Here is a 21,580-nt window from a genome sequence, read left to right as displayed (position 1 = left end):
GTATATAATTATTTTATCGTTCATTTTAGTCTAAAAAAGTATTGCCGGCTCTTACTTTGATGAATAGGATAGGATAATGGTTGCATTATTTGAACATAAAAAGATACTCTTCAAGTTGCAGATATCTACAAAAAGTCTCGCATAACTTTAGATCATATTTTCTACAAATATAACTTCACCACATGAATAGATTCATCTCCTCTCCGTCAATTCATGAACAATTTTAATTCAAAAAGAAGAAAAGCGTCTGTTTTATGCTATAAATACATATCACGCTTTGCCATTAGAAAGGGGTTTGTTGTTTGCGAGGACGACGGAGGACCATGGAGTGAGGGAAGGAAAAGCCACGGTGTTCCCTCTCTCTCTCTCAAACACACGCATACTTGGTCTTCTTCTTCTTACACTAATGATTAGTTGTTGTTCATGACCATACGAAGCTGTTAATACATAAAATATAAAAACACTCTGTGACTCTTTCTCTTAAAACCGTAATGATGTTTCTATTATGAATTGATTGCGTTCCCCTTTTGGAAAAGTAAAAGCTCAAGTTTATTCAGAAGGAAGAAAAAGAATGTGTTTTCCATTATATTTATTATACTCAAAGTAAGTGTCTTGATCAAATTTACAAACTTATATTTTAATACTTTAATTACAATTTATTATTATTTAACTTTTCTTAATTAAAGAATAAATAATTGTTTCTAACAATATTATTTTTTCAAAGATAATTTTATACATAACACAAATTTTGTATAAAAGATCTAAAATATAAAATGCTAAGGGAGATCTCGTACTCATATATTTATGGAGTCCCATTTTAATTAGGGGAAAAGTGATATTATTAAATCGGAGCCAATACATGTAGATGAAAAAAAAGTAAACTGCCATTAATTTAAGCCTACATACCGGTTATTTCTCTATTTACTTTAAATTTACATAAAATAGTAATGTTTCAATAAATTATTCAAAAACAAAAACTGAATGGCAAAATTTAATAGTTGAAATTATAAGTCACTCAAAGTAGTCTCTATTGGCCATAATAACAGACCCAATTTGGGTCCTGAGCCACGTTCGAGGACCCTAAAAACTAGAACAAATCTAAATTCTTGCATTCCAGGGCGATGGGGTAGATCAGGGTCTTCTGATTGTTCTGAGGGCCTCTATTGACCCTTGACTCAAGGTAGTACCTGACAAAACCATCCATTGGACTCATGAAACCAATCATTAGTCATTTTGAAAATTTGGTAGGGAGTAGAGTTCACAACCGTTCTTTGAAGCCTCAATATTGCTAATATCCATATGTTTTGTCATAAAAATCATCACAACATCCCATCTGCGTTTTGTCTCTGGAAATGTAATAGACTTAAAATCTTTTGCTATTGACTACATTTCGAATTTTTTGTCTACCTATTGAAACGTTTCTAAGTATATTTCACATTAAAAAAAAAAAAAATACATTACCTAATTTCGTCATACAGGATTATATCCAGTAATCTAAAGCGCCAGATTCCGTTTTTATGGACTGTATATTTACTATCTATACAATATATCTGCCACTATACTCCAAACTCCTTAAGTATCCCTGCATTTGAGAAGAAATTTTTGTGGATCATATATTTTTCAAAAAAAGTAAAAAAATAAAACAACGATTTTTTGTTTTAATTTAGAACTTATTTTGAATAAAATGGCAACTTTAAGGAAATAAAATTTTGAATAAAGATATTTTATAAAATATGTATAAAAATTTAGTATTTATCTGTTTAAAACAATGATAGTTGTAGTTCAATTAATCGTTGCTTTATATCAATATATTTGTTCGCCAGCGTATCAAAGTCAAACTTTATAACCTATCTTAAACACAAAAGCTTGAATAAGTAGAACATAGATTGTGTCCTTGTGAATTGTAAACGAATTTTCCAAAATTCAATGAAAAAAACATTCAAGTATAAAGTCATTGAGACTATATACATTGATTTTAATTTATAGCACCAATTATATCTCAAAGTGGCCGCTCTTGGCCTCTGTCACTGCATCGATCCTAGGCCTGAAGAAAATACATGGTTTTTTTGCGTATTTTCATGCCTACTCCTTCTTCATTAGACACTTTATGGCATGTACATTTACATGAAAGATGCCACAGGGGCTCCTCTTGATGGCACCTCAGATCCTATAGTCAAGAAGTTTGTGGAAAGGAGGCGACATTGACCTGGTCAGATACTCACCAATTTGTCTTCAAAACACTTTTGACATTTTCTTACCTATTTTCCACTTAAGGCTCTTTTTGTCATACTTCAGCATTTAATCTTGGTTATATGACCCCTGACGCAGGAAAACCTGTCATTACTCATTCCAGACGATTTATTTTTGTCTTTATGTACGCTGTCCTTGGTCTTCTTTAGAAATCTGTTTTACAAAGATTGTTTTTCAGTCGATACTACAGTAAAAAGCTGGGCAAAATATTTATTTGATGAATTAAATGTTTCAAAATTTTGCTAACGATTCCTGGAGACACGCTGTAGATAATATTAAAACAAAAAAAAACTTTTTCTAAAAATGGTGTAAATTTTCAAAACTTTAGAGTTTTAGCTACGTCTGAATATTTTTTAAAAACAGCTCAAAACTTGAGAATGTTAGCTTTAGACAAAAAAAACAACATTTTAATACCTTAAAAAAAAAAACTTTCGAAAATGTTCTCTAGATTAACATATCCTCTCTCAAAAGATTTTTCATTATTTTTGTAATTACATCCTTGAATACACCCCCCTCCCCCTCACCTCCTGGAAGTTTAAATTTATTAACAGCACCCTTATGGAAATCCCTTCTCTATTCCTACATTTACATATATGATCCCATTAACAAAACTTAAACACATAATAAAGCATGGGGAGTTAACACGAAAAAAAAATCCGGAAAAAAATAAAGACGATAATGAGATATGTCCAATTTATTTATCTACTATATTCAATTTCAACTTTATACTTTAGTTTCAGGGATGAGTTGAGACACTTCCTCAGAAAACTATTAAGCATTGTTTATAGCTTTCATTTTGTTTATGATACTGCGTTTGGCCCCTTTCATGTACAAAAAAACCATCAATATGTCATTATTTAATTGTGATGATGAATGTTTTGGTTATTTAATTTACAATTTGTGATGATATGACGAAATATACAGATATCATCCAGTCCCCAGATTGAGTAAAATCATTTCAGCTTACTTTTTAGTTGACAAATCACATACCTAATTCAGTACTCTTTATCGATAATAAGTTGCTATGATATAATCTACAGGATATATCTATAATGCCAAAAAGTAATAAGGTCATTCCAAGGGGCGTCATTTGATTATAATTTACGATTAATCTTGTATTTATCCTTATTTAGGACTAGGACCACACTTCTGTCCAGTCTGGTCACACTTGTCGGTCCTTAAAATCGGTGTCCATGACGTCAATGAGGATTATTTTCCTTTTTTAAATTATTCCGTTATATATTATAATAGAAATAAATTACATAACTAAGTAACAATATAATTTGTTCGTATTATATTGTATTATAATGAAAACAATAATATTTTTTGCAACATTTGTGCAATAATCCAAATAAATGTTTTATATATCTTAATAAACCATTGATATATTTATGAAAAATTAAAAGGATCAACAGCCCTAAGGACCGGTCGTAAGACTGGACCGGACCGAATAAATAAGGATTGACACAACACTAGTTAAAAGCTACGGTTATTTATTTTAAATTGGACAAATACTCTATTTTTTTAGCCATTGGAATTCAGTTGAAAAAAACATAACTCTTGGTTGTTAAACCCTGGCCAAACCTGGAATTTAGTTCTTATTTAAAATTCTGCAATGAATAGATAAATCCCAACTTAACTTATAGTTAAATTACTATGTTCATTTTTGAGAGATTATGATAAGAGTCATAAGTAAAAAAAAAGTTAGGGGTGGGGGAAGAGGTGGATGACCTCCTAAGAGTTTTTATTTATCGAGATTACATCTTGAACTGGGATATATTTTGTGTAAATATTCAATATAAATTAGACATATTACACAGACTCATTTGCATAAAAGAATTGAATGACAACCTTTTATAAATTTTTAAAAGTGGTATTTTTATGTAGAATGTGTAGTCTTTGTTTCTTACGTGAAAGTGCGAGACCTAGAGCAGGCAACCCAAATGTTCCCATTTCTTACAACCAACATTGGGCGAAGCATCAAGGTCAAGGCCCACATCCAACTCAAATGATTTGTATTGATACACTCCGCTTGACCAATTAAGAAGGATTCAGTGAACGTTCATTTAAAACTTATTGGGTTCAGTACACTCCTACATGTTAAGACCGCCTGCTTTAGATATTTAGTGATGGTTTTGTAAAAAAAACCAAAGTTGTTTGTCAGACTCGATAAGTAACGCCAAAAAACTATTTATGCCTAGATAAATTCATGAAGAAAGTAAATGCTACAGCATTTGTTTTTAAAATAATTTATTCACTAATGGCAACATAGCTATAATCATCTAAAATTAAGTATCCTAAAATTACTGTAATCATAAAGAAAGTAATAAAAGTTCAAGAAAAGTATAAATAGTTATATAAAAAACATTCAAAAAGGCAGACCTAATATAAAATCCAACTTGATATTTTTAATTTAATGTATATTTCGGTCCCCATAAAAACAAATTGGTATCAGGTCGGTATATGATTTTCCGACCAAACCCCAACAATAGTGTTTATACATTTAAGCTTCGTGATAAAGGGGGATAAAAAAGCATATTTATTTATAATTAAATGAATTTAAAATAACCCAAACATATATAATTTTGAAAATGAATATATCTTATTTCTCAAGAGGGTTCTAGTATATGTGTACGAATAGAGGATTTCTTTTCCTTTTTCCAATCTTAAACTGTTATTTTTCTTTACCATTTCCCCATCTTTACATTTCATAATACAATCAGCAGAGATTAAACTGACAAATTTTTTACAAATATAATTATAGCTGTAAAATACATTCATTTCTATTTTTCTTTTTCTTATTCATCATTGTGGTTGCAAAATAAGAAGGACGCATCAAAAACACCTTTTTTCTTTGTTTCAAAATGTATAATTAATTAAAAATTCACAAAAATGCTAATTTATTCATCGTTAAGACCTTAGAATTTGATTACAACCAGAATAGAATTTTTATTTTCTAAAGGTGCTATCTTTATTTTGTTATTCTTGAAGATAAAACAAAAAAGTGCACTTGGGCATTAAAGACGAAAAGTAAGAATGAAGATTAGTTGCAGAGTTATAAATGTAAGTCCTTGTTGGACTCAGATTATAAATAAAGATTTAAATCAGAGTAATTCCTCTCTATATCATGTCAAAGCTACTTACAGCTAATATAATGACACTTAATTACAACTCCACTGCTCCTTACCCAACACCCACCAAATTGTCAGACTGACCACGTCAATTTTCGTTTTTTTTATATTATATTATTTCCTCATAATTGATTCATTTGATAAAATGCAAATATATGGTATCAAGCTTTTTATTGTGGGAGAGCTCATAATTTATATATTGGCATATACTTATAATAAATTCATAAGTTTTAGAAAATATTTGCAATCCATTGCTTCATGAAATATTTATACATGAATTTGTCTAAGGGATTCCTATGTGCTACGGATTCTGTTGAACTATGAAAATTACTTTCTTCCCCATAAATATATCTATAACAAAGAATGGGAAATTGTAGTCGCTACTCGGATTTGAAAGGTAATTTTCAAAGGGGTTTTGCGGTACACCAGAACTATAGCTGGAGTTGCTAATTCTAGGAATGGTCGGTATAGAAAAAGAAAAACGAAACTGTACATGGTAACCCTGACAATTTGAAGAATGTTTGAGCTGAGAGCACCTTATCTATAATGAATTTTTATTACACTAACTTAAAGCAGCTTTGTGATCTGTATCTAGAAAAAAAAATAGGTAGGAATTGGGCCTAGATTTTAAGCATACATTAAACTCGGAGTGCAATAATAAACATATAAGTTCGCATTATTTTTTTAATATTTTGTAAGCTTTCATGAGCAAATCCACTATTTGTATTTTTATAGTTAGACATTTTGTCCTCAAGAATTATAAAAAAAACATATACAACACAGGGGAAAACTCATTGGGTACAAATGAATTCAAGAAAAAAAAATTAGATTTGAACACAGAATCCAAAATTGATTTTGAATTCTAAAATATCTGTGTTTACCGTAATTAGTGACTATTATCATTAAGACTCTTTTTTTGCCCTTAAAAAATGTCCAAATTATAAGTAGAAAACATGAGACTTATGTAAAACTGTTTTTGTTGGTCATTTATCTTGTTTTGAATTCGATATATTTCTATTTTTAAACTGAAACAGAATGAAAAACGAAACTCTTCTTTAAAGCCTTTTAACTTATTCATAATGTATAGTGATGAGGAAAGAAACAAAATTCATATGACTGAGAGAAAAATTGAGATCAGTTTTGGATTCTTTGCTCATAGATAAGTTCGATTATTGTCTTCACTTCATTCTTACAAAATTCCACCACCCATAATTGTTCCCCTGAGTAATGAGTTTGAAAAATGAAATAATTTTTTTTTGATTGCCTCATACAAAAATTTCACAATACATGAATTTTACAAATCGAACTATAGTGGTATTAAGATGTGGAAGATTTTTAATATATGCCATTCTTAAATTGGCTTTGGCTTTTGCTTCCTAATTATGTTTCTACAAAATTGACCTTCCGATGACGAGGCCCTTTTAATAAATCATTTTATAAAAAAACAATAATTAAATCTATCGTTTTATAACGTCATCCAATTTTGGAACTAGCCTTTCCTAAAAAAAAAACAATGTATGCCCGGAAGTGAATGTGAATTGTCCTTTGTGGTATTTTTTATTTTTAGTTGATAAATTATTGAAATACCGATACTAATTGCTGTACTGCAACCCGTCAAAAATTTAAATAATAATCATTTTGTTGAGTGTCAGATTTTTGTTGTATGTAACGATAACCATATGATCCATTTTATTCAAATGAAATTGGCTTTGAGAAAACTATGTTCATAGGTTATATAAAGATGTAATAAGATTTTTTTAATATATGTTAGTGTCAGATATAAAATAAAACTACGCAATATAAGAATTCATTTTTGATAGACAGAAGGTTTATGTCCCTTTATTTGTTCATCCCATTTTGACATCCAATAGTTAACTATTTTCCTTAATATTCATGAAAAGGGGTTATATGGATCTAAAATTTGTTTGTTTACGTTCCTTTATATGACCGACCACAAAAATGTTGACGTCACATAAAAATGCTTACTCTAAAACTTGCAATAGCATGAAGAAATTACAAAAAACGCGAGTTCTATTAAATCAAGAAAAGATAACTCAAACCCAAGATTTGACATGTTCAAGTGTTATGTTCATCAATATTTTTTATCCAACATGTCCTTCTTCACTAACCATAACAGCCTAGTTATGCTGGCGAGTGGATTGGCAGCTTTGGACGATTAAAGCCGTGTACATAGTTTAACACGCCAGAGACAACCGCTGGGGGTGGGCTGAAGGGGTTGTGTTATCCCTCTCTAAATACAGTAAATCTTTTTTTTAAAAGAAAAAAAATTCAAATTTTTCTAAAAAAATTAATTGTCTGTTAATAGTTATGGATATTAGAAATTTTTCTCTAAATATCTAATGTTTGAAATTTTTTTGTGAAAAATATTATTTTGAGTTTTTTTCCAAACAAAATTAGTTTTTTTCTAAACAGCTCTAAATTTAAAAAAAAATTTAATTTTTTATAAATAGTTATGGATTTTTGAAATTTTTCTTCAAAAAATTTAACATTTGAAATTTAATTTAAAAGTTTTTAATTATTCTTTTTTTGTGAACATCTTTAGATTTTTGAAAAAAAATTTCCAAATTTTAAATTTTTGTTAATAGTTTTATTTTTTTTAAATATTTCTACAATTAATTTAATTTTTCAAAAAAAATCCATAACCCCCAACACACACCAACATATATATATATATATTTGAAAGTACTTTACATAAAATAAAAATATATCATTAAGATATTATTTAAATCATCATGAGCTTCGTTAGCAAAAACAAAAGTTCAAATAAATTAAATATCAGAGTCATTGAGAGCAAAAAATATTAACGAAACACCACCTTGGCATTATTAGTATTATAACTATTAACACCATATAAAATATCAGGGATCAAAAGAAATTTTATAGCTTTTTTCAAAAGCTCCCTTTTCGGATTTTACTTTTTTTTTAAATTAAATTTATTGTAAAAAAATTTCAAAAAAAGAATACTAATTTACAATATTTTATTTTATTTTTAACAACAATTTGTCACATTTATTTTTTTGCAAAAATTTTAAAAATCCATAAGCTATCACAAAAAAAATGAAATATTATGTTTTAAAAGAATATTTCAATCATTAAATATTTTGTTAAAAAAATTTCAAAATTTTAAGCTATTCATTAAAAGTTAAATTTTAAAAAAAATCTCCAACAGTTGACAAAAAATTATTTAGGGAAAAAAAAATTTTGAATTAAATTTTTTTCGAAAAATATTACGATAGTTTAATGCAAAATAATTTTTTGAATGGAAAAAACTTCAAATATTTTATTTTTTGCTCTTCTACATAATTGGCCAAAATGACTTCTTTTTTTTTTTAAATAAATCTTTCAAAAAAAAATTTTACTTCGAATTTATTGAAAAAAATTTCACCGCGACCAAAAAAAAATCCAAAAATAAAGTAATTATTTAATTGGGGGTATTTTTAAGCTACGATTTATCTCCTAAGAGAGTGACGGACAGTTTAAACTAATTACAAATATACTTTGAATATTTTAGCTTACTAAAAAATATTATCGTTGTTATTCTAATTTTAACGTATAAGTTATAAAAATAGTATTTGATTAAAACAAATTTAAATAATATTAGACAGCCATACTTAAAAATATTATTATATAATAAGTTAATTTAATTTATACAGACTTCTCTATTTTGAGAACTAATTTTGCTATTTTAATTATTGTTCTATTTATTAATACTATTAAATATTGACAAAACTATATATAATATTTATACTGGTTTAAATATTAATGTAGAAGAATCAACACTTTGGTCCAAAAACTTTCTCCTCATAAAGAAACAAACTAAAAAACGTCATCCCTATGTACCATAGGATTTGTATGTATGGCGTCATTTTCCTTCAACTTTTCGTTTTACATGCTAAAAGTACATATTTTTTACTACTCATAAGTAGTTTTGGATCAGTCCTAGGACTACCTTTTTTTATATTTTCTTCTTTCCTAACAGGGAGTGAAGAAAACAAGAACATAGAGAATATGAATTATAGTTAGAACGTAAAATTAGTGTTGTATCGGTTCTTATGAAGTACCTAGGTACGAGGTCAGTCCAGCCTGGTCCCATCCAGTCCAATTTCTTGGTCCTTAAAGAAGATAAAACCGATTCCTCGTGACGACAATAAAGGTGCTTTTCCGCCTTTTAATAATTCCCTTATATAATAATAAGTTATATAATCAAGTAACAATATAATTTATTCATATTTTATTATATTATAATGAGATATTTGCTATAATCTTAATAAACATTTAATATATCTTATTTGACTGAATGAACACTCGATATTTTTATGAAAAATTCCAAGGACCAACAGTATTAAAGAGCGGTCCTAAAGACTGATGGTCCTAAGACTGGAGAGGACTGGACCAAATCAAACATAGAACATATAATAATACGTTCTAGTCACACACCTCATACTTTTAATTTCATTGATCTAGTCTCTTTGAGAGAGATTATAAGTTATATGTTTAAACTACAGCGACTCATATGACGTAGTTAGTAGTAACTATGTAATTTCAGCTGTTTTAGTTTCCATAAAGACCAATAAACACCTGTCCTAGGACTGATAAATTTGACTAGGAATGGACTGACAGTACTGGGGTCTTTTGTACTTGTCTTGGACCGATCCAACACTACTCACAAACATAAAAAGTGTACTTTATAGCACTCTCTACTTTGTTGATTTAGATATGTTCGTTCTCTTATTGGTTGTAAGATAAGCAATGATACAGCAAGAATAGAAATAATAAGAAGAAAAAAATAACATATATCTTTAATGGACAGACATCCAACTGATTTTATTTTTATTTATTTACATTACTTTATATTGACTTGACTTTCCAGGGTCAGATTAATATTAATTATAGAAGGAAAATGTCAAAGAAGAGTAATTTTACTGCTAAAATTTCTACTGTCAGTTACTTTGCAGCATACATTTTTACTCTGTATATTAAACTAAAGGTATCAACATCGGAGTTATTCTTGTCAATGTTACTGTCCAGTTCCTTTTCCCCCTTTTCCCTCGTAACAGCTGATTTTAATGAAATGTCATGACAGCTAAGTTGCTCTCCTCAAAAACATGCTTCAAATTGTCTGGAAAACCATACTTTATTTTATAACAAAAAGTTAGTATAAATTAGAAAATATGATCACTGTATTTTAAAATGATTAAAAAACAATATTGCACATTTTGTGTGTCAACATTAAGACAACAGCTAAATATCTTTTTTGAAGTTGTGTTTTTTCTTTCCTCTCCAGTAGACTCATTCAGTATGAAACATGATGTAGTATCGATCAACTCTCTGTTGACGTTCCGACCAATCAATTCTTTTTATTTATTTAATTCAGTAGTAACAAAGAATAGACGTCTCGAATCTCTCCGAGAATCTAGAGAATTCCCTGGTCAGTTGGTAAGCTTTACACGACCTCAGCGAAAGCTGTCCTCCCTGAAAGCTTCTAGTATTAAGATTGACTTCCCTATGAGGTTATTCAGCCCCAAGGGTATGTTGGCATTGCAAGATCTGGCTGCGTACAGTATTAATAAAACTTTATTATAAGAAATTCTCGTTTAAAGTAGTTTTTATGACTGGGAGAAAACACTACCAGCCACTCATTCAATGACATTGGTGCCCCATACGTTTCAGGGTTACCATGCTGACTTTTTGATCCTTATTTTCTAACAAGCCCAAATATACAGGATTGATATCACTATCTATAATTATTTATAGATATAAAAGATTGTTAATTTTTTAAATTGACTAAACAATTAATGTGAGATAGAAAGTCCTAGAATTTTTTTGTTTTATAGTTTAACAAATAATGCCGTGTACTCCTTTTATAACTTAATAATAATGAATATTGATATTATAATTGGAAAAAGAAAGAAATTTTCTCATTATACTGCATAATCTGGAAATTGAACTTATGTAACTATTAAATTAACAAGTCAAGTATTAAGGTAACAATATCATTAGAGTTCTTTATCAACTAGTATTTTCAATTGTATCAAGTTGTTAACCTACCTATTGCACAATAACACTGTTAAAAAGCTCTAGTAGTTAACATGATTTACTTATCGAATAGTTGAAAACTTTTAAATGTTCTAATCCACATTGCATGCGTTTTTCGATTAGCTTGGAGGTTCTAGATATTTACTTTTACGACATAGTTAATCTTCTTATTTGAACATTGAGATAAGATTAATTCAACTATTTGTTTTATATTCATTCACATATTTAATAGAGCTTTAAAATGTGACAAATAATTTGTATGCTGATAACTTCAAAAACTCAGTGGAACCAACGACTTTGTTGAATTTTTCGAAAAATTTCGTATAATGAAAGCTTGAAAAAATCGACAATAGGTATAGGCCAACCTTTAATATCAATATAAATATGTTAGTATTTTGATGCTAATAATGTACTGAAGTGGCTAGTTTTGGATAAGGAATTTTTTTTTAAATATATTCAAAATAACTTTTTCTCTATAAAAAAAAAATATATACTAATATAATATTTGTTGAAAAAATATATCGTATTTTATTATTCCGAAAAAAAACAAGGATTCGATCTAATTTTCTTTAGAAAAAGGATAAGAGTCGCACATTTATTATCACCCTAAGCCCCATTCGTAATAAAACCGACCCTGTATATCAATATCTATCATTTCAATATTGTTATTCGCCTAAATGAATACCTCATACGTGTGTTAAACTTTTTTTTTTATATATTTATTTTCTTCTATTTTTACAGAGCCTTTCTTCAATGATGTTCATTTTATTCCTTTCGATGCATTTCATCTCCTTTTTCCATACCTCACTCTCATCTTCCTGTATTGATGCCTCTAAATGGATCAATGCTTTAGGAGGATATAGAGTGGAAGTCTCAAATCAGAACTTTGACTCATCTATCATTACATTTACTTGTGCCGAGGGATACTACTTGATTGGATCATCAAAGTTGAACTGTTATCGAGGAATATTGAATGGATCCTTTCCCATATGTTCCATGGACATTGGGATAAATGGAATCCCTTCCCAATCCAGTGGAAATTCTCCATATTATGCTATTAATTCAGGTTTGTTTTTAAACTATGTTATAGGTGTAGTCAAAATTCATAAATATAAGGTATATAATAGATACTGTTTTCATTTTTATAAAAAAAATGAAAAGCACGCCCAATTTCATTATGTATTAAATATAAACAGTGATGTAAATCTGACATATTTTTAGCTGGCCCGTTTTTTTGGAGTTGGTAATCAGAAGAATGAATGTTCTGTTCCTTTGCAGTTCTTATTAGTATTTAATTCCTGAATAGTGAACATTCATTCTCAACTAAATTCAACTCTTTTCAGAACCGGATAAAACATTCATGTGTTTTGCATTTTTTTTTTTTTTGCAAATATCCTTGTTTATTTCCTTCTCCCCGTCTCCCTTTTCACAGCTGATTGTGGTTGATCTTTTTCAAAACATTCCTCAAAGTGTGAGGGTTGCTATTTTGATTTTTTTTTTAAATTTAGTATAAATCTTAGGAACATAAAACAAGAATATATATATCATTGACCCAGCGCAAAAAATATACTTACTTGCAAAACATCACAAATGAGTTTAATAACTTTTTTGGGGATAACCATGGATAGAGATTCAGATTTTGCAATTTTTGTTGTCAAAAGTAAATATGTTTCCTAATTTCAGAAGCCAAAATATGGTAACTATAATGTGCTACGAATTTATTCAATACAAAACTTTGTAGCTTTAACATGCAGTAAATGGAAAACTGGCATTGCCAAAATCTAAATATTAAAAAGGTCTATTTGTAAAGTTTATGGAGAAAGAAAAATTGTGAGTATTTTATGCTCCCTATTAGCTGCAGTGGTGTATAATCCGTATTATTAGTTTGTAAAATGAATAATTATAACAACATCTTAATGGAATCGTTACATATACTAGTATGCAGCAACATTTGAGTAAACGGTATTCTCTTTTAGTTTAATACAATAGTTATATATCCTTGAAATGTAAACTTTATTATCAAATCTAAAATAAATTAAACAGTTTTGCGCTGAATTAATGATATTTTGAATTGATATATTTCGTATTTATTCCAGACATCAAAAATTAGAAAATAATACTGACCGTCTAGTGATGATACTAAAGACGATGATAGGAAAATTTAAATTTTCTAGCTTCAATATTGTTCAAGATATAGTCAACCAAATATTGAAAGTGAAATATTTCAGTTTAAGCTTATGTCTAGATACTGAGCACTTGCACTGAGTTAACGAAATACCACCCATTATAGGCAAAATCAACATAGGAATTGAAATAAATTTAATTGATATTTAAGACATCAAGTCTACCTCACATGGTATACCAAAAGATGGTGGATATTTTTTATTTATAAATATTTTGGGTAGGATATGGTAAAACATGTTTATTTTTACATTAGAAGGCTTGTTTTAAGAAATTAGTTGATGTTTTCAATTGTTTTTTTATGCCTGTTTGCATTACAGCTCTTAGTTTCATAGATTTTTTCTATGAGTCATTAATTTAGAAATAAATAAAATCCTAAAACTTTTGTGAATTAGTAAAAATAATTGATTAATTTAACAAAAAAAAATTAACTTATTTTCATTGAAAGACTATTTTCTTCATTTTCAATATATTGAAGTTATCTATTGAAATCAATAACTTTTTTTGTGTAGAAGTCCGTTTAAAAAAAAGAATTTTTGTCCATTTTTTAACATCAAATATTTCTTTTTTTTTTTATGCTTTTAAAAATAATGTTTTACAGTAGTTTTTTTAAAACAATGAAGTACTTTAACTATAAGTATCGTTTGATTCCACACACGAAAAGGGATCTTTTTTATAACTTAATATTTAAATAGGATTATATCATTATATATTATTATTATATATATATATATATTATTGTATATTATTTAAAAGTTATATCTAATTTGTTAGTTAGAGTTTCAGGAGCTTTAATCAGGGTGATTTTTACGATTATTTTTTTTAAACAGCCTTAAATATACATAGAATGACTTCAATAAATTTGATGCAGTTATTTTCATTTTCCATAGCTGTTATCATTGTTATTAAACTTTGAATAAGTAATATTTTAATATATAGTAAGCACGTATCAGTGTGCTCATGAAAAGCAGAGAGTCGGATCTCATGCCCCATTCGAATCTACCATAAGTAGTTTTTAACTCTTTATCTATGTAATTTTAGATCTTATGACTTGTTCACAAACCCTTGAAACGGACGCAAGTCCTTGGTGGATGTTGGATCTTCTTCAAGTCGTAGAAATCTCTGCTATAAGAATTGTTTTAACGCATCATAATTTCGATCGCATAATGGTCGAGTCAATGGAGGTACGGATTGGGAACTCTTCCAATTATCAGGATAATCCTATATGTGCGTTCCTTATACAGGACGATAAAGAAGTGAATGAAAATGATACAATCGTGATTCCGTGTGCTGGAGCAAGGTAAATATATTTTTATCAAATAGAATGTAGAGGACTGTTACAAAATGTCCTTGTTATTAGACATCAAAACGGCACTTATTTCATTTTTATAATAAAATGCAATTTCCCATCCATTTACTGGATACTGTTATTGAAGGATAAAAGTAACTTATTAACAGTGCAATATTATTAGGAAGTCAGTTTTTTATTGTTTTTGCTGTAACTGATATCATTTGAGTTTTTTGAATCTATAATTATAATTAGTGATCTATATTATAGTTCTTATTTTATTTTAATCTGCTATAACACATATAAAGTTAATAGGACAATGCCAACAAAAGTTGTTCATTTATTTAATAACAAAGATAGCCTATAAATAAATTCAAACAATAAAAGAATAATGTTCGTATGGTGTGTTAAATTTTGTAGTGTCCAAGTTAAACCATTCCTGAATAGTGGGTCCAAAGGCGGTCTTCCCTTTATTCCCAATATTTTTGTTACAATTTTGAATCATTTGTTCGATGATGTTGTATTTGAACAATAATTTACTTTTAAACTAATTTGATATAAAAATGTCACGCATAATCTGATGTTAAATTGATGTTATGAGCTTGTACACATAGTTTTCGGATTTTAAAAGAAATATAATAATTTTAATACAAACCATATAAATGGAAAATAAGGATCAAATCCATAGACAATACAAAAATCTGAACTCATTGTAATACAGTCATCGGATAGAATGAATAACTACAATGAGCTAGTGTTTTTAAAACTGCATGCGTTCGAATCTTGAACTAATCTAACACCTTGAAATATTCTGTACAGAGTAAATTTGTAATTTTTTAATTAAGGGAACAATTAGAGCCAAATATTAGAATTTACCTTTGAGCGCAGAATTCAATACTAATCTCGACATTTCTCTTAGAGTTCTAAATTCTGAAATATATGGAGTTGTAGTAATTTGGCTTCTTTTTTTTTCATTCAGAGTCATATTTTAAGTTTAAGACAACCAATAAATTGAAAGTACGGCTATATCTATGAGAAATCTATGACCAGCTTTTGGTTGCAATGTACCGATTTAGAAATATGTCACTATTTAGTTCAGAGCATAATAATAATAATATATATATGTTACAAAAATCTAAATATTTATAACATATATATACAAACCAAAATATTCGTGTAGGCTACTTTTTTTTATTTGAAACTAAAAAAAATTTAATGAAGAGGGCCACGAAATATCAAAATCTACGTTATGCAATATTCCCTTATGTTGTATTAAGACATTTATATTAATGATCTTAAAAATAGTTTATGCGTGAAATTTGTAAACATCTTAATCAAATAAAGGTTGCAAAGAATTTGGATATATGGGGAAAAAAGTTCTTTCTTAGAAGCTATTGTTAGATAATAGTTAATTCATTGTTACTATAGAAAGTTAATTAAAAAAAAAATATTACCTTTATACACAATTTAGCATAAAATACAAAAAAAAAAGATAGGAAAAGAAAATTTATCAAAAAAATTTAATCATGTTCTGTTTTTTGTTTTTTTAAACCAGTGGAAGACAAATGATATAGGCTCAAATTTAGTTATATTTATGTTAATATTAAAACGTATTTCCTTTTTTACAGAGGACGATATATATCTCTCAATAGCGTGAACACAGAGCCACGCTTCCTAATTCTTTGTAAAGTCCTCATCCTTGTTGATCCCTCAAAGTACATTCATCCCAGACAATGTTTATCCCCAAACGAAGGATATTTACATCATCAACGTCTTACTCGATTCAAGGTCATAAATGGACGATGTGTCATTTGGAGACGAGGGAAAGAAAGCTCTTTCCTTGAGGCTCGCAACTTTTGTGAAAACCGTGGTCTTCGTCTCCCACTCACATCCGTGGATCTTAACTACCATAATGTACGTTCCTCCATTCTGGTTAGATGGCTCTCACATCACTTTGAGTACAAAAGCAGTCCTCGCTCCTATACATGGGTCTCCATATCCGGAACAAGAGAAAAGTTCGAGGATGATGTTAATTCATCCACGACTACGAAAACTACGGAACTTAACGAAGAAGTTATGTTGGACTGTTGGGCTTTAGACACGGCAAATGCTTGGAAATGGAATTTGAGGCCTTGTGAATCCAAGGCGCATGTTGTGTGTGTTAGTGATCCCAAGACTTGTGTAAATCCAGAAGTGAATTTCGGGACAAGGATTAAAAAACGTAAGTATTTGTATTTTTTAAGTAAGGAAAATGGTTGAAAGGGTTTCATGTTTGCATTAGAAGTTTTTTTTTACAGAAGTTTGATTTCGTGTTTGCTTTTTATAAATTAAAGATACTTTTAGAAAAGAGGGGACATGACAGCTGAAATAATAATGAGGAAAAAAAATTATGTAATAGGATATATTTTTACTTATTTACACACCCTGTATTAAAAAAAAAATAGAATAATAATGGCACTTTTTTTAGAGCACGAGGGAATAAATTTTTCAATCCTAAATAATAATTAGGATTCCCTAAAAACTTGTATAAATATAAGAACCCCAAAATAAATCTATCCTTATCTTATAATAATCTTAACAAAATGAGCCTGTGGTTTTAATAAAATTTAATTTATTATTCTTATTGTCAAAACATTGAATTTATATAATGGATAATTTTTTTATGAAATATTCATAACTTTATTCGAATTATGAAAATAAAATTAGAACCCAACAGTTTGATGATTTTGCATGTATTATGCATAATAATAGCTCATAAACCTCTATTCTGGCATTGAAAAATTGTTTTTTTTATCAAAACAGTTAATTAAATTAACTAAACTTCCATGAAAAATATATTAATAAATACTAAACAAGGCATTATCAAGAGTCACTAGTATTGGTTTTAATATGTAGATCGAAAGGAAAATAAGAATTTTTAAAAGTCTGGGAATGTAAAATATTCCAATTCACTAAAAGAGGGATATCCGAATAAATACATTTTAAACCAATTACCAAACTAGTTTCCACAGATAAGAAACACTGCCTTACAGTATCTTTAGTAAGCTTTACAGGTCTAATTTATCAGTTCTACTTAGACAGCTTAAATTTGGAAATAAATAAAATCCTGATAATTTTAATTGGAAAAAAAAGTTGGGTACACCATTATCCTTTTCAACACATCCTAACGTTGAATGTGTGACTTCTTTTTTTGTGCACCTCTAAAAATATTGATAAATGGTTTTTTTTTAATAATAATTTATCTTTATCTAAAGAATCTTTTTTTTTATTTTTATAAAAAAATTTAGTTATACTTTACTTTTGAACTTTTTTTTATATCTTGTATATGTAAAAGTCCATTTTTAAAAATTACGTCAATTATTTTTAATGAACAAATTAATTGAATTGAATTTATATTTGACCCCAGGTTAGGAAAAATAATTTTTAAATTTTTAATATTTAAATAGGAACAAATTCTATATATACTTATATTTTTGTACTGAATATCCTTAATCCTAATATATTCTTTAAGTACAACGATTAACTTAAAAAAATTTGTACTATTTTTTTTATATATATTTTTTTTTGCGGGTATTTATAACACCAAATACATTTTGGAAAGTGAAGAATTATTAAAATTCCCTAAAATTTAAATATACAGATCTTTACAACGGCATCAATTTTTGTTTTGTTTTTTTCAGCACATTCCTTTTGGATTGAGAATAAACGGCCTTGGGTGACGGGAACAACGATTTCCTATGAGTGTATGAATAAATCCCGAATTATTCATCCCAAAAGTTACCAAAAACGAACCTGTACAAAAAGTGGTCACTGGTCAGGATCAACTCCTTTTTGTATAGACTCCATTTCAGATCGCCATCATCATCAATTCTACCATACTTTGCTGGCAGAACATAATACTCTAATCAAAGACTCTCACCCTGCCTCTGATTCTTCCCTTGCAAGAGACATTGAAATCGAAATACAAGGAGAAGAGGAGCAGGTCACTTACACAGGAGGCTCTTCACAAGAGCAGGACTCTCTAATTAACTTATCAAATAATTTTGTGGATTTAAATGTTGTAAAAAATTGTGAGGATGAGTCTGAGAATGGAACATGTTCATCTTACCTCTTTGAGGATGGAAGTAGCTCTCAATTCTCTTCTTCCTTTGCCAATTTTTCAAAGTATACCTGCGTGCTAACATCAGCAAAGTTAATTGTTGTAGTTATTTTTATAAACGTGGCCATGTTTGGACATTGATAACTCACAATGTAACGCAATTCAGGTATTGAAATGGCCCTGATCGGAAAATCATATTTATTATTGTTATTTAAACTGTAGAACACTAAAATGAGAATTCAAACATGAAGAAAATACGAAGATGACAAGGTACCTGAAAGACAGTTCCTAATTTGAGCTCTTACTTTGGTAGGCTTCAGGAATAGTTTGTTTGTTTTTTGTTTGCAAAACAGTCATTAATTTAGAGGGAGGATTTTTTTCCTCCCGATTTTATCAATCACAACAGCTGCATTAAACTTATCAAAATCAGAAATTTTATTATCTGTCTGATTTTGTAAAGCCAATGAAACACCATTGTCATCCCTAAATATTTTTTTCTCTTTAGTTTGCCTTTTAGAGCCTAAATTTTAAAAAAAAATCCATACAATTACTATTCAAAATAATATTTGGACGTGAAAAAACCAATAAATGAAAATAATTCTGAGTAAACATTGATAAAATACATTGTGCGTTGTATGAAAGATAAATTATTTTGTCTTTATCTTGATTAATATTCCTAAAAAAATGTGTCTAATCATTAAAAAATCTAGTAAAAATCTTATTTGAAAAGTAATATTTTGTTGATTTTTTCTCGCCTAAAAAAAATGTCGATTTATATTCAAGTTAGTTTAAAACTTTCTTAAAGAATATCTATTAAATCATCTTAATACAAGATTGAGTTAGGAAAGTTCCCAGTTCAAAAAATATATAAATGTCAATTATGTTACTAATTATAAATATGTAATCAATAGTTTTGAGCAGTGATTCCGAAAGGGGGTCCTTGGTGCATTGTCAAAAGCTTGTTATCAAAGTCATCAAAAAATATATTTTCTTAAATAAGTCATCCTTTTTGAAAAACTTAAGCCCTTCATATTAAGAAAGAAAGAGAATTGATTCACTCTTTTTCCATAAAATATTATGAATAAGTAATCAATAAATTAAATGCAAGGGAATTGACCCCAGTTCAATATAGTTAATTTGTATGAATTAGTTACTTAGTACAAAAATCTACCTAATTATACTTTATTACATATTTTTTACAATACAAATGATAATTAAACGTAACAATGTTGATTTTGAATAAAGGCTCTAACGGCCAAACCGTTTACTAAAGGATTTTTTGACAATATTTTGTTCGACTAGCTAAATAACAATACAATATGTAGGGTTTGGACCATAAACAAACTTTCGTTACATAGTGTAATTAATTAATTATAATCATTGCAGGTTCCTTGCATTTTTAGCAAGGAATTAAGTGAGTTAGGATTTAATATATACAATGTATTATTAAACTTACTCAATTTTTTCTTAAAACTAACATTAAGATTGTTTAATCTGTGATACAATTTTATTTAACATGTATACAAGTATCGATACAATATATTCTAAAATTATAAATGTGATTTCTTATTCAAAACAAAAATTATATCTAATTATCTAAGGTGTACGTGGGAAAGTGATTACAAAAATAAAGTAAATATATATTTTTATGTGTGTGAGGTTACAATTTCTTTCTACAAGTTACATTTGTGACTTTCTTTACGTAGCAAAATTTGTAAAGATAAATATAAACTTGTAAATAGTAAGTATTTTGGGATGTTTAAGCAAAAAGAAACCGAATATGAGCATGGTAACGCTTACAATTTGAAGATTGTTTGAGAGAAAAACAGCTTATCTATAATTTCGTTTAATTAAATTACCTCTTACATGAAGGAATTAAACACAAGGTCCAATAAGTAATAAGCAAGGACATAAGCAGGAATCATCCCAATGTCGATCCTCAACTCTACTCTGAGTCCATTAAGGGCTTACACTTATATCACCCCTACAAATACTTAACGTTACTGGCAATCATTTGAGAGCAAAAGTAACTTTTGATAGACTTCATATTGAGATGTTCTATATACAAAAATAATGATAACAGCTTTAGAAAATAAAAATCACTGTTCAGGTAGCAAACAATAAAAAAACCATCATGCTAAAAAAAGCTTTGGATTTATAACCAATTATATAACTAGGATTGTACAAAAATATAAACTTAACGCGTGCAAGATTTGTTCTGAAGCGTAATTTTTATTTTTGTATTCAGTTATCAGTATTCTTTCACTCTTGGAAGGAGAACATTTAAATATCAATAAATTCATGAATGAAGGATTTACTATATTAAAGATGAAGTAAATACGATGAATGAAAGACAATTCAAATCGTCTTCCTCGAGGACTATTACACTCGGAGGATTACTGCTATCTCAATCATCTTCTCTTACTTTGTGCGCACATGCTGGTGACTAGAACAATGTTTTTCTTAGCAATCGACCAAAGTTAGACCATCATTTAATCAGGTTTCCTAAAATTTTCAATCTAAGGTACATACAGTAAGATTTTGACAAAAAACACAACCACTCATAGTCCATGA

General features: G+C 28.3%; 1 protein-coding gene across 1 annotated transcript; it reads left to right on the top strand.

The window, feature by feature from the left end:
• Positions 1–373: 373 nt before the first annotated feature.
• Positions 374–20,556, top strand: LOC121115668 (uncharacterized). The gene is made up of 5 exons (XM_040709770.2): positions 374–603; positions 12,180–12,504; positions 14,661–14,919; positions 16,536–17,128; positions 18,588–20,556. The coding sequence occupies exons 2-5, from the start codon at positions 12,192–12,194 to the stop codon at positions 19,145–19,147; spliced, it is 1,725 nt and encodes a 574-aa protein (XP_040565704.1). The 5' UTR covers positions 374–603; positions 12,180–12,191; the 3' UTR covers positions 19,148–20,556.
• The last annotated feature ends 1,024 nt before the right edge of the window (positions 20,557–21,580 follow it).

The sequence above is a fragment of the Lepeophtheirus salmonis genome, chromosome 4 (assembly GCF_016086655.4).
Source record: "Lepeophtheirus salmonis chromosome 4, UVic_Lsal_1.4, whole genome shotgun sequence".
Lineage (NCBI taxonomy): Eukaryota > Metazoa > Arthropoda > Copepoda > Siphonostomatoida > Caligidae > Lepeophtheirus > Lepeophtheirus salmonis.
Note: the sequence above shows the minus strand (reverse complement) of the source record. Positions and strands in the feature narration are given on the sequence as shown.